Source organism: Camelus bactrianus, chromosome 32, assembly GCF_048773025.1.
Source record: "Camelus bactrianus isolate YW-2024 breed Bactrian camel chromosome 32, ASM4877302v1, whole genome shotgun sequence".
In the NCBI taxonomy this organism is placed as follows: Eukaryota; Metazoa; Chordata; class Mammalia; order Artiodactyla; family Camelidae; genus Camelus; species Camelus bactrianus.
Window position 1 is genome coordinate 5220619 of NC_133570.1, and position 12671 is coordinate 5233289.

The window sequence follows — 12671 nt, forward strand, 5'->3', positions numbered from 1 at the left end:
AAGACGGCCTTTGAGAGGCCTGAGGACAAGAGACCCCAAAGCAGCCAGGAAGCACTCCCTGGAAGTGCGCGGGGCCGACCCCAAAGAGCAGCCAAAGCTGGGAGGGGCTTTCTCCAGTCCAAGGGTGGGTGAGCACAAGGGGTCCATGGAGGTGAGGTCTGAAAGGGCCACAGCCATCCAGCCCCCTGAACCCACACAACAGACCAGCCAGGGTCCCCATATGGAGCCCCACACTGAGGAGAGACCATGAAGAAAATAATCAAAACTGAGCAGGACAGAAACAAAGAAAAAAAGGGAGAGAGGAGGTCCCGATGAAAGAGGCAGAGAAAGTCACAGGCCCAGGAGCTAACATATTTTTGATCGGTGCTCAGAAATATTAAAAGAAAAAACTCCGAAGTTAGGAAAGCAATGCTGAACCTGCTTCGTTCTAAAAGTTTCTTGAGTATCTTAGAAATGTTCTATAAAACTAATTTCATATAAATATGACGTACTTACATTATATGTGATATAGAATTTCCTTGAGATCTTAAATATATATTCATATATGTGAAAAATACATTATTATGAAACAGAATTGCCTTGAATAGGTATAATATGTTTTAGAAAACTAATTTCATTTAAAAGTGATCAAAAGAAGGATGGAGGTCAAATCTCATATAAAGATACAGTAAGAAAAAAGACTCAGTAGAATAATATCCCTGCGGAAAATGAGGTGAGAAAATGTGAGAAAGACATGCCCACAAAAATTGAAGAAACTTTACCTTGCTATTTCAAGGCGAGCTACAAGAATTAGGAAATTTTTACAAGATATGAAAAAGCACCACAAATTGGAATTAGAGTGAGGAATGAGATAAAAGAGCCCAGGAAGGAGAAAAGAAAAAAATTATCTCAGAAATGAGGCAAAACCAGAAGGAAATCAAAAGTGAAGAAACTTTCCAAATAATGCACTAAGAGAAATAGAAGGTGAAAAGAAAGGAAATTTTTACAAATCAAAAAGAAGTGAAGAAAGACAAAAAGGATTCAAGGAAAAGTGGCAAACACTGAAGATAAGCAAAGAAAGTTCAATTTAAAGATAACAGGAGGTCCTGAAGGAGAAAATCAGAACAAGAAACAGAACAAGTACTAAAAACTATAATTCAGGAGAACTTTCCAGAAATTAAAAAAAAAAAAAACCTATATATTGAAAGAACATACTGTGTATCTGATAATACCTTCCCAGAATGGCCACATCAAGACATATTGTAGTAAAATTATTGATCTTTAAAGAAAAAATTCTTTGAGGACCTAGGCAAAAAATTTTAATTTCTTTTTAAAAACATGATTTATAAAGAAAATTCAATTAATGTCAGGCTTTTTGTCAGACACTATGCCAGAACAAAATGGAATAAAATGTTCAAGATACCCATGGAAAACAAAAGCAAAAATTAAAAAAAAAAAAATGAGCCAAGGATTTTACTTTCAGAAAAACTACCTTTCAATTACAAAGGCAGGAGACACATACTATTATCAACGCAGAACTCAGGGCCCACTGTTCCCATGAGCCCCCGTGAGGACTCCAGAGAATGGCCAAAATGACCAGAGATGCTGGCGTCAGTCTGGTGGTCTGCAGGCGGGCAGCTCCCACGTGCTCGCCCACTGGGAGCCCCAACCAAATTCAACCTCACAGCATCGTCTAGACTTCAGCCAACCTGCAGGTAACTAGTGATGCAGCGGGACTAGCTGGTTTCCACCAACCCCAGAAAATGTTTCAATCGGCTGCTTATGTCTACGAAAGTCAGCCCTTTTTCAAGAAAACTAAAAATCCAGGGAGAAATGGAAGGCCACAGGAGAGACAAGAAAGAAGAAAAGGGCGGGGAGGATGGAAGAACGTGGGCGACAGCACACAGTGAACCGAGCAGCAGGGGCGCAGCTCCCTCAACAAGGAAATCAGCGGTCAGAAGCTGAGAGACGGGGCAGAGGCCAGCCGTGCGGAGGACAAATGCCACTGACGCCTCGAGTACGCTGGGGGAGGGCGCCCAGAGCGCACGTGGGCACAGGGGAGAAGCAGCGACTAGGACCACAGCTGAACGGAACACAGAGAACTTAAAGGTTAAAAACCACACACACACGCACACATACACACCACAAGAGAATTACTCAGTCCCTCAAAACTGATGTTACCTCAATAATGAACCATCTAGATCTTTAACATAGATGTTCTGCACTCCAAAATAACTAATCATGTTTCCGTATTTCCTTTTTTCTCAGCAGCACTGGGTAGTTTACGTTTGCACTATGACAGAATTATGTAATGAGGCAAAGTGATTAACAAAAAACAATCATGTGAAAACTGTCACTGGAAGTATATAAACCTGTTATTTCCAGTAAAATGTTAATAAGTTTTGATACAGAAAAAAAAACCCTCACAGGAATGTGGGAACCTGACCCCAAGCCCTGGAGTGGGAAGAACCTATTATTCCAAGTTCAGAAGCTGTAGAGCAGATGGGTTCAACTATGTTTAACAAAAACTTCTGCATGACCAAAGCAAACAAACACCAAGAGACAAATTGGGGAAATACTTTTTTCTCACATCACAGACAAAGAGCCAATGGAAATTAGGAAGAAAAAGACCAACAGCCCAGGAGAAAATGGGCAAAGTACAGGAACAGAGTTTACCCCCAAAAAAATGAAAATTCAAAGGCTCTTAAATACACAAAAAGACATTCAACCTCACTCAAAATAAGAGAAACGCAATCCCTAGCAATATCTGTCAAAACTGGTCCCGCAATTCCAGGTCCGGGAATTTACCCAGAGACAGACCTGTGCACGTGTAAGCCGTCCCGGGTCAAGGGTTAGTCACTACACGGCATTCGTAAAAGTGGAAACCACCTAAATGACCAGGGAACTGGTTCAATAACCCCTGGTACATCCATTCAGGGGGCTATTACATAGTTATTTAAAAAAACAGGGAAGTTTTAGGTGAAAAGAACACTATGACTAGCATGCAATCTTTTGTGAAAAAAAGGAAAGAGAAGTATCTACTTCTGTCTGCTTATATAAGAAACTCAAAGACATAAAAAAACTAAAACAAGGGTGAGCTTTGAGCAGGGAACTGGACAAATGAGGTCATGCGGCAGGAGGGGGTCACTTCACTGTGTCTTTTATATTTTTTAGGGTTTTTTTCTTTTTTACTTTTAAAGCACATGACTGAATTACTCAAAAGAGCAAATTAAAAATACACGTGCACACGCACAGCCTCGAGGGACTGACTCTCCGTAATTTCAGTTAAAGAGAAGAATCCGGTGCAGTGCCCTCTGAGCCTCTATTTTACTTCCACAGAGGGGCCAGGTCTCAGGCTGGGGTCTCAGACGGGAGGGAGGGGGCGGGGCGGGGGAGGGGACTGGAGGGGGCCGCCTCACCGAGCCCTCCTCCAGCGCCCGGCGCAGCTCGTGCAGCTCGGCCTCAGGACACCAGACCTCCGCGATGAGGCACCTGTTGGTCACGTCGAAGCTGCACATGTTCAGCATGTGGTAAATGGCTTTCATCTTCTTCACCTGGATGACGCGGCTGTAGACCGACTCGGCGGCTTTACACAGCACTTGCCTTAAATAGTCCTCGGTTTTGTGAAGCACCTGGGGAAGGACAAACCGGCTCTCAGCCTAGGGGCCGCTTGTCATTCTCTGTCTGCCAGGCATCTGCCCTCCTTTAGGGGAACTTCTCCTCAGTGATGGAGGGTGCTTCTAGGGACCGGTAAGGCCCAGGAGCTGCCTCTCCAGGACAGGACGCCAGGGCCCAGGAAATGGTTACAAGTCATGGGTCACTGTGCAGCATGACGGCCTGGAGCAGTACAGAGAGTTCCCAGCTCTCCCCTCTCCCAGCCTTCGCCCAGTTCCCTTGTCAACCCTGTGAGCCACCAACTCCCATCCCATCCCATCCCATCCCGTCCTGCCAAGAAATCCCCTTCTGCTTAAGTGGGTCAGAGTCTGCTTTTTGCCACCAGGAGCCCTAACTGACCCACAGAAACCTGAATTAAAATAGTGCAGAGGGGGAGGGTATAGCTCAGTAGAGCGCATGCTTAGCATGCATGCGGTCATGGGTTCGATCCCCAGTACCTCTGTTGGATAAAAAAATAATAATAAGTAAAATAGTGCAGGTAAAATTATAGCCACCACTTTCAACAGGGCTTGCCTGTCCTCTCTGATGAAGAATTACAGTCCGACATATCAAAGACAACCAGAAGGTTGTTTTTTAAAGTCTCATCATTTAGAAACCACCTAGGTTTCTGACAAGCTGCTAAAATAAAACTCCCATGAAGGCGAGGGAGGTGACACTCCAGTCTCCCAAAAACATCTTGATTTGTTCTAACCAAAATTTTCCATATTAAAAAAGCACATGGATTAGTAAGTACATTACAGCCCTCAGCTAAGGAGGCGGGCTCCTGGCTTACTCACGGTGTAGAGATCTTGAATCCGGGTGCTGAGCCCCTCCTGGATCTCCCTCCGCTCCTCAGCAGTATTTGGATAGGGGTACACGTGGCAGTGGTAACTGCAAGACAGAAGCCAACACAGGGCCACATCTGTGAGAACTGGAAGACACTGTATCAAAAACCAGAACTAAATTCAGTCCACCACCTGGGTGTACTTCCTTCCAAAACAGAATACAAGCAGCCCTGGGAAGATGGTGCAGACATGGGACCCGGCCACTCAACAGTGTCTACTGAATTCCACAAATTTAGCAAACTCTCTGTTGGCTGCAAATTCCACTGCTGCCCTGGATGATTCCCCAAAGCTCGTGCCCACTTCTAACTTTCTGAAATTCATCACCAGCCTTGGGCTGGGAACCATTAAGCAAATGTAAATCACAGATCAAAGGCCAAGAACACACAACAGTAATTACTTATAAGAAAGGAGAAAATAAAAGGAGAAAAAAAGCTCTGGATTCTGAGCAGGTGCCTTTGACATGTGCTGCAGTGAACTTCTCCCTTGCTTCCAGGGGCCAACATCCTCTGTGGGGCCGGGTGACACCCAGGACACACTGCAGAGGCAGAGCCAAGCCTCCTGAACTCAGGTACTGCCACGCTGCCTTCATGTTTTAACGCCATCCTTTACATTTCTCTTTAGGTTCTGACTATTAAAATTAAATTCTTAATCTCGCCTCATCCTAAGCAACGGTACTTGTGAAGTCATGGGTTTGCGTGCTAATTACAGTTTTTCTAATCTACACTTTTTCTGTATCTATTAAAGCAACAACAGGTTTGGCCATGTAACTGCTAAAATTACTTCCTGTAACACCGGTAATTGAGTATCAAACTCTGGTGAACATTAATCCAAAGGAAATACCCAAATGCCACCCTTACCCCAGGGGTATAAAAAAACAAAAGGGCATTCTTTTGAGTTTTTGCGTGGCTTTGCTTATTTTCCCATCGGTGACAAGACTAAGTCACAGACCCACTCTTGCCGTGATGCGCTCCACGTTTACCAAAGGCTCACACGGCACCAGAGCCCTGCACTCGCACCGTCTCGTGCGGTGCTGACGGCCGAACACGAGAAAGGAGCTGCCGCCCTGTGTACAGATGAGGACACTCAGACTTGCCGACTTGCCCGTGCTCCCCCCGTGAGAGGCAAAGCCAGGCTCGGAACGCAGGCCGGCCACGCAGAGACCACCCTGGCCCCCGCTCGCCACGCCCCCTTCCCCAGGGCACAAAGGTCAGTCAGTGAGCCGCGTGCTCAACCACGCCAGATAAGCCCACGTGGAGCTAAGAGCCACAGAAAGCCTCCAGATATTAAAACTGGATTCCTTCTCCAATTGGTCTTGAGCTGTAACTCCCCAGGGGGGAAAAATAAACCAAATCTGGGAATGTTATTAACATGGTGTCTACTTTTAAATTATTTTAAGTATTATGCTAGCAAGACATGACAAATTAAATGTCTAAAAGCGGTACTACGGCAAAGAAATCATGTAGCAAAACCCAGCAGCCTTTGCACCCACTCTACTTCTCTTCCAACAGAGATATTTAAGGAAAACTAGAGGTTACAGCAGATAAAGAAATGAAATGAAATGTTTCTTTTTCTTACCAATCACATATCTTCTTAACCTTGTGACCAATCTGCTCTCCCCAAAAGGATATTAAAAACACATACCATTTTATGACTTCTCCCTACAAAGAATGAAGATAATTGTTACTTTTGTGTCTAGAATTTTGAAAACTCTGGCTGCTTACACTGTCAGTCAGTTCATTCATTCAACAAATACCGTCCATCCACATTAGCTACAGATTCCATAACTGCAAATTCACCCCAGAAATCATTCATAACCCCAAAATCAATACTTGCAGCACTTTTCTCTGTCATTTGCAGACATGCAGAGCAACAGAAATTTTGAGTCATCCAACGTGCATGTTCCCAGCTGGCGTCAAACAAGGTGACCCTCTGCCGCCTTGTTTCAGCTCGTACTGTAAACAAGCGGCCTTTTTGTGGTCACGTTTTCCCACTTGTGTGCTTTTTGTTGGCCATTTCACTGTCTGACATGGTCCTGGGGGTGGTGCTGAAGCGCTGCCCAGTGTTCCTGAGCGCAAGGAGGCTGTGACGCGCCTCACGAGCATCGCAGAAGCTTTGCTCAGATGTGAGTGACAGCGCTGCTGGCCGTGAGTTCCACGTTAATGAATCAACTGTATATGTTAAATAAGGTGTCTTTCAATAGAAACACATATAATACAAGGTTACGTACTGACCGTCTGACAAAAATGCTGTGACCGACGGCTCGCAGGAACCTAACCCTGTGTCTCCCTGGGAGCAGTGGTTCAGTGCTCACGGAGACTACACAGCGTAGTCACTATGAGGCAGGGGAACTGGCTGTACTTAGGAAAATTCTACAAATAAGACTGAGTAGGTTTTGGCCTTTTTTTCCCAGGTGTTGGGGTATAATGGACAGTGATCCCTGGCCCGGGAGGGAGGGAAGCTTATATTCAACTTGGCCGCGAGAGACACAAAGTACCCAGTATGCTGACTGGAGAGAAGGGCTATAAAGAAAGCAAAGCTGGAAGCGGTGACAGGGAGAAAGGGCCAGCGGTTGCGATTTTAAAGAGGACAATCAGGAAGGCCTCCCTGAGAAGGGGACGTCTGAGCCTGCAGGAGTGAGGGGTTGAGGGAAGAAGCCTGTGGACACTGGGAAGAGCCTTCGGAGCCAACCACGCGGAGGCAGGATGAGGGAGGGCGAGGCCAGCACGGCTGAGGAGAGATGGCCCGACCGAAGGTCAGAGGTGGGGCCAGATGTGACCCTGTAAGGCTCTGAGCTTTTTGCCTCAAGAGATGTGAAGCCACAGGAGGGTTTTAAGTGGAGGAGTAGAAAGCTCTGACTAGTTTTACAGGGATCATCCTGGATGCTGGGAGGAAAGAGAGCCAAATGGAGCAGAGGCAAGAGCAGGAGCTCAGGTCGGAGGTTCCTGCAGAAGGAAGACTCTTCAGGAGTGGATGCTCATCTCCTGGCGGGGCTGGGTTGTGAGAAGCCGGATTCTCTTCCTATTTAGAAAACAGGGCCACCCGCTGATGAACTAGATTGGAGGCATGAGGAAAAAGAGGCAAATCAAGAATGACCGTGAGGTTTTTCAGCCTGAGCAGTCAGAAGGATGGAAGTGCCACTTACTGAGATGGGAGAGCCTGGAAGGACAAGTTTGAGGGGGAAGATCAGGAGGTCAGTTTTAGGCATCGGATGGAAATATCTTCCAGAAACTTCAAAGATATGGACTAGCCAGTTAAACAGAAGTCTGGTATTCGGGGGAGAGGTTGAAGCTAGATATATACATTTGGGGGATGGCATTTAAAGCCATGAAATTACATGGGATCCCTAAGGACAAAGAGGAGAGAAGCAGTACAAGAATTGAGCCCTGGGGCAGAGGGGACCGGGAAACAGGGTGGGGAGCCTCGGGCCAAGTCCTGAAGGGAAGGACACTAGGTGGCAGGGAGCAGGGGAGACCACGAGGCGGCAGGCGGAGGAGACGGCTGATGTGGTCGGGAGGCTGGTTACATTGACTAAATAAGTAAATTAACTCCGCAGTTCATGAACTGCATGACATCAGCATGACCAGGTGGAAACGACGTGCCTCCTGGTGGGAGGTGCTGAGAGGACCAGAGCATCGTGCCCACGGTGTTCCTACCGAAAACGTGTGATCCGAGTCTGGTCATGAGGAAGCACTGAATGACCCAGAGGGAGGGTCATCCCACAGAATGGGATGCCTATCCCGAATGCAACCCACAGTCCCAGGTAGGGCACTGGACCAGAAAGGAAACAAGGCAAACTGTTGGGAGTTTGGGACAAGTCTGTCATTGTTAAAAGGTGAGGGTGACATTTACTCACTGTTTCAGGGTCTTCAAGGGGTTCCTCCAGCTCTGCATAGGTCACGATGGTGTACCCTTTACAGACCCTCCACAACATTTTTTCGAATGCTTCAACTTTTCCTTGGTTAATTAGGCCAGATACAAATCTATGAGACAATAAAGGCTGCAGTCAAGCAAAAGCAATGAATATTACCAAACTGCATGAAAAGGATGATGACGACTTTCGTTTCTGGCAAACTGGTGAAGATCTCCCGAAAGCCCTCCAGCTGAAAAACATCTATAATGCTAGACAAAACGTTTTTGAAACATCCTCTTCAATGTATAGCTGAGCCCATAATTTAGACAAATTCCTAGGATCAAAAAAAAAAAAAAAGAAAAGAAAAATAGGGCCTCGCGGCTAAATCCTGACATATTCTACTGATCCAGGATCTCAAGGCCGTGAGTTTCGTTGCCAGCACGGGAGACAGGGGATGGGCACTGGGTCTACATCAGGCGAGGAGATGAACTGAATCCCCTAAGCCACCCAAAGCTGGGACTCTCAGCCCCAACAAAGGGCCACACCTGAAGTGAACGAGTGGACTGGGGAAAAAAATCCCACCTTCAAAGGAGCCTACAAGCAAACTTGTTTATTTCAGTTTTGGTTCTGGAGAGAAGGGGCAGTGTCTTCCTTGAGAATTTAAAACCACAGGTTAGAATTTACTCAGAAGTGTGGATGAAATTCACGTTACGTGCATATGTGACAGCAAACAGGAAAAAAAAAAAGCTCAAGCTGAGAAATTAACATAAAATGACTCCAAGTTAGTAGAGTGCTCCCAGGTACCAGACATAAGTGAAAGCAAGTTCTCTCTGAAGGAATACATGCTCAAACTAAACATCACTGAACTCCTACGGATAAGGAACAGAGGCTCATAATAAAGAAATCACAAATCACATGAGGAAAAAAGCCACCATTTGTTCAAGTAAATAGAAAGCATAAACAGCAGAAAGAGACCCTTAAAACACAATTAATAAATTAACTAATTCAGTTTAGCGCCTCTGTTTCCACCAAACAGAAGAGGACTTGACACTCTAGTGACCAATTATTTCAGGCTTATGGAGAACCAATGAATGGTACAAATGTTCCTTCTTTCCAGCTCATTATACCAAAGAAATGCCCATCATATTTAGCGAAAAAGTCAATACAGCTGAGTGTTCAACTCAACAAATACAGAACAGTGTTTCCTTAAACAAACATTCACTTTCTTTCATTCCATCTCAGGCTTTCAAATGGTGCCCGTTCACCCCCTCTCTAGAGTTCATCTCCCACTGACAAGGACAGGATGAAACTCGACACGCCAGCTGTCACCTACCCCAGTTTTGCTCCCAGCCTCTGCATACAGCTGTAGTCCAACAAAGAATCATTCTCCAAGGGAGGGAATTCTTCATAAGTGGGTTCAAACTACAAAGAGATATGAAACCAAGCGTGTCTCATTAAAAGTGACACTTTAGTTCTCAAGTCACGTTTCCAGACAAGTTTGCAGGACATCAGAGCTACTCAGATCTGGGTGGCAAGCCCCCAAGACAACTTAGACGTGTAACTCAGCTCTGATAGATAAAGAGGTTAACTTCCCCTCCCCATAGTTATGTATGTCATCACTTTAATCCAAGACAGTGTAACGCTACCACAGGACGCCACTACAGGCAGTGAAACTGAGTCCGGAAGGGATGTGCTTCTCCCCGCTCTGGTACTCAGCTGAGCACAGCGCTCCCGCATGGACTGTTCTGTATTGTTATTATTATTATTTTTTCTTCCTCTATTCTTAGCAATTTGGAAAAAAAAAAAAAAAACACTAAATTTTAGAGTCAGCGTCCACTGTTCACTTTTTTCTCATGATCATAAAAGGATTTTTTTCAACTGCAAATGAAAGCATTTTACAAACAGAAAGCAGTTATTGCTAAAACCAACCAACACAGGAAAATACTTCAGGCTTCTTCTAAATGTCTTACAGTCCAACTGAAAAATAAAGCTAAGATCAAACTGTATCTCTTTTTTAAAAAAGCAACACGTCTACAGGAATTGATAACGAAACCCGAAGCCTTACGGGAATGAGATTTTTACAAAAGAAACGCACTTCCTCCCGGGTGCCACCAGTACCTCCACGGTGCGTCTGACGAAGGTTTTGGTCACTCTCAGCATGTGGGTGTACTCGATCAGCTCAAGCAGGTTCTTCCTCAGTTTCTCTTTGTTCTTAGTGACTTCTCGCAATTCAACCTCCAGCTTCTGCAACTGCTCCTAAAACAAAACCGCAGTTGGACTAGTTCCGAATCTGGTTCTAATACTCTTCTCACGGTAGAAGCAGAGGCACTGCCAGGACCTGGGGAGGCTTTAAACAGCCACAGTGTGCGGCTGCGTGGTGGAGGTATGGCAACATGCGCGGATTTTGAAAGCCCATCACTCGCTGCTGCGTGTTAACTCAGGAGACCCACGAGGCTCGTGCCGCGCAGGACGGACAGCTTTCCAGATGCGATGAGGGCTCAGAGTGCCCTGCAGCTGGACTTCGGCTCTATTCTCAGGTCCTACCATTTCTTTCCGTTTTCCTTCATCTCTTACCCATTACCACACACCAAAGAGTCTTCTTCTTTCAAGGCGACATTTCCTTTTATTTGCAACACAGAAAAATTTTAGATACTATCTTTCCCAAACATATCTGTTCCTAATCTCTAGCTTGTGAGTTTCTATAGGGTTACACTTACACGATTAGTTAGGCATAAAAAATCCTTGATACTACATATAAAATAGATAAACAATGAGTTTCTACTGTATAGGACAGGGAACTGTATTCAGTATCTTGTAATAATCTATAATGAAAAAGAATATGAAAACAAATATATGTATGTACATGTATGACTGAACTGTTATGCCCTACACCAGAAACTGACACATTGTAAACTGGCTATACTTCAATTAAAAAAATAGAAATCCTTGAGAACAAATCTTGTCTATTAGTTACATATCAAGCCTCTCTAACAATGCTTAAGTATCAAAACAACAGAAGCAGAAATCTGTGCCGCAGCTCATCGACTCGGTGAAAACTTGTACTTGAACAGAACACTTGACACACTACATGTATTACCTGTGCTCTGCTTTATAAAAGCTATAAATAGTCAGTAATCACTGCATTTGTAATTACATCATAACCAACACACCAAACAGGCCAAACCAGATGACTGCTCTCACCAGATTGTATAATTCTCTCTAGAGTCCATTCTTATACCAACTGCTGAATGACTTCCTCCCAGAGAAACAAACATTGCAGCCAGCCTGCAGTGGAATGGCCTTAGTTATATAGAACTGATTGTTTTAGAAGAGCTGGAAAGAGCTCTAGTCTATTTCCCGGTGTGATGAGCTATCAGATGATTAGACCAAAACCCCAACAGAAAATTGGTGGCAGGTGGCAGGGAGGCTCAGGAACGAGACAAGCCAGTGCTCTCACAGGGGGACGGTGTGTCCCTAACACCCGAGACACTGAACTCAGGGGGGAGGAATCCTGACTGCTGCCCACGGGGAAGAACCTATGGCCTTCACGCTAGCCTGAGTGAGGGCAGGTCAGAGTGACCTTGGGAACGGTGTGAACAGCACCGGACCGGAGCCTCGCTGGCTCGCACGAGAGGCACGCGAAGGCCTGGGTAAGCCCAGACGACCTTCCAAAAACACTGCGTGACTAAGAAACAGATTTCACGACCTAATTCTTTGAAGCCTCTGTTCAATACCACCTGTCTTCATTTCAAAAGAAAACGGAATTACAGTTAGAACTTCTCACAGATAACCTATTACTGAGAGTTAGCCATAATAGGGTTCTTTAATTTTCATTCTATGGTTTTGAGAAGAAAGGCTGAAAAGCACTAGACAACAGTTAAGTAAATAAGCGGGATCTGAGATCAGTGACCGAAAGCCGCTTCTTCGGAAACAAGTTACCTGCATTTCGAGAACTTGTTTAAGAGGTGGTGCAGGAGGACTGGTCTCTCCCTCAGGAAGGGGAATATGCGCTCTATTGATTTCCTGCACCAAATATGCTGCAGAAATAAAAGTTAAACAAATTAGACTCAAAAACTTAACCACGGGACATTTCGGTCACACCACTTTACATCCCAACCTTTCCCAGGTCGTCTAAAAGTTAACCTCTAAATGCACAAAAATCTTGCCTGTCCCAATTGACCAACAGGATGCTTTCTGCAACCTTGTTTCCAAAGATCTGCAAAATAATCCTGCCTGAGAGATCAGCATGCAGCAACAAAAAAACAGTAACCTGGATAAGCACTTTCTGAAACTCCCCACGTCCTTCATTTCTAAAACTTTAGCTAAAGACCTGTGGAGCCACG

The 12671-nt window shown here is 45.1% G+C and overlaps 1 protein-coding gene across 4 annotated transcripts in view; it reads right to left on the reverse strand.

Moving 5' to 3' along the window:
• ATP6V0A2 (ATPase H+ transporting V0 subunit a2) overlaps positions 1-12671 on the reverse strand; it is a 29153-nt gene that overhangs the window by 10891 nt on the left and 5591 nt on the right. For 3 of the 4 annotated variants that reach the window (XM_074355925.1, XM_074355924.1, XM_074355926.1), the window contains exons 3-9: positions 12268-12365; positions 10447-10584; positions 9662-9750; positions 8332-8458; positions 6054-6136; positions 4431-4524; positions 3399-3611 (exon numbers count right to left, since the gene is read on the reverse strand). In XM_074355925.1, coding sequence (XP_074212026.1) covers positions 3399-3611; positions 4431-4524; positions 6054-6136; positions 8332-8458; positions 9662-9750; positions 10447-10584; positions 12268-12365 — 842 coding nt within the window. The remainder of the gene's footprint in view (positions 1-3398; positions 3612-4430; positions 4525-6053; positions 6137-8331; positions 8459-9661; positions 9751-10446; positions 10585-12267; positions 12366-12671) is intronic. The other variant, XM_074355927.1, reaches the window with a different exon arrangement.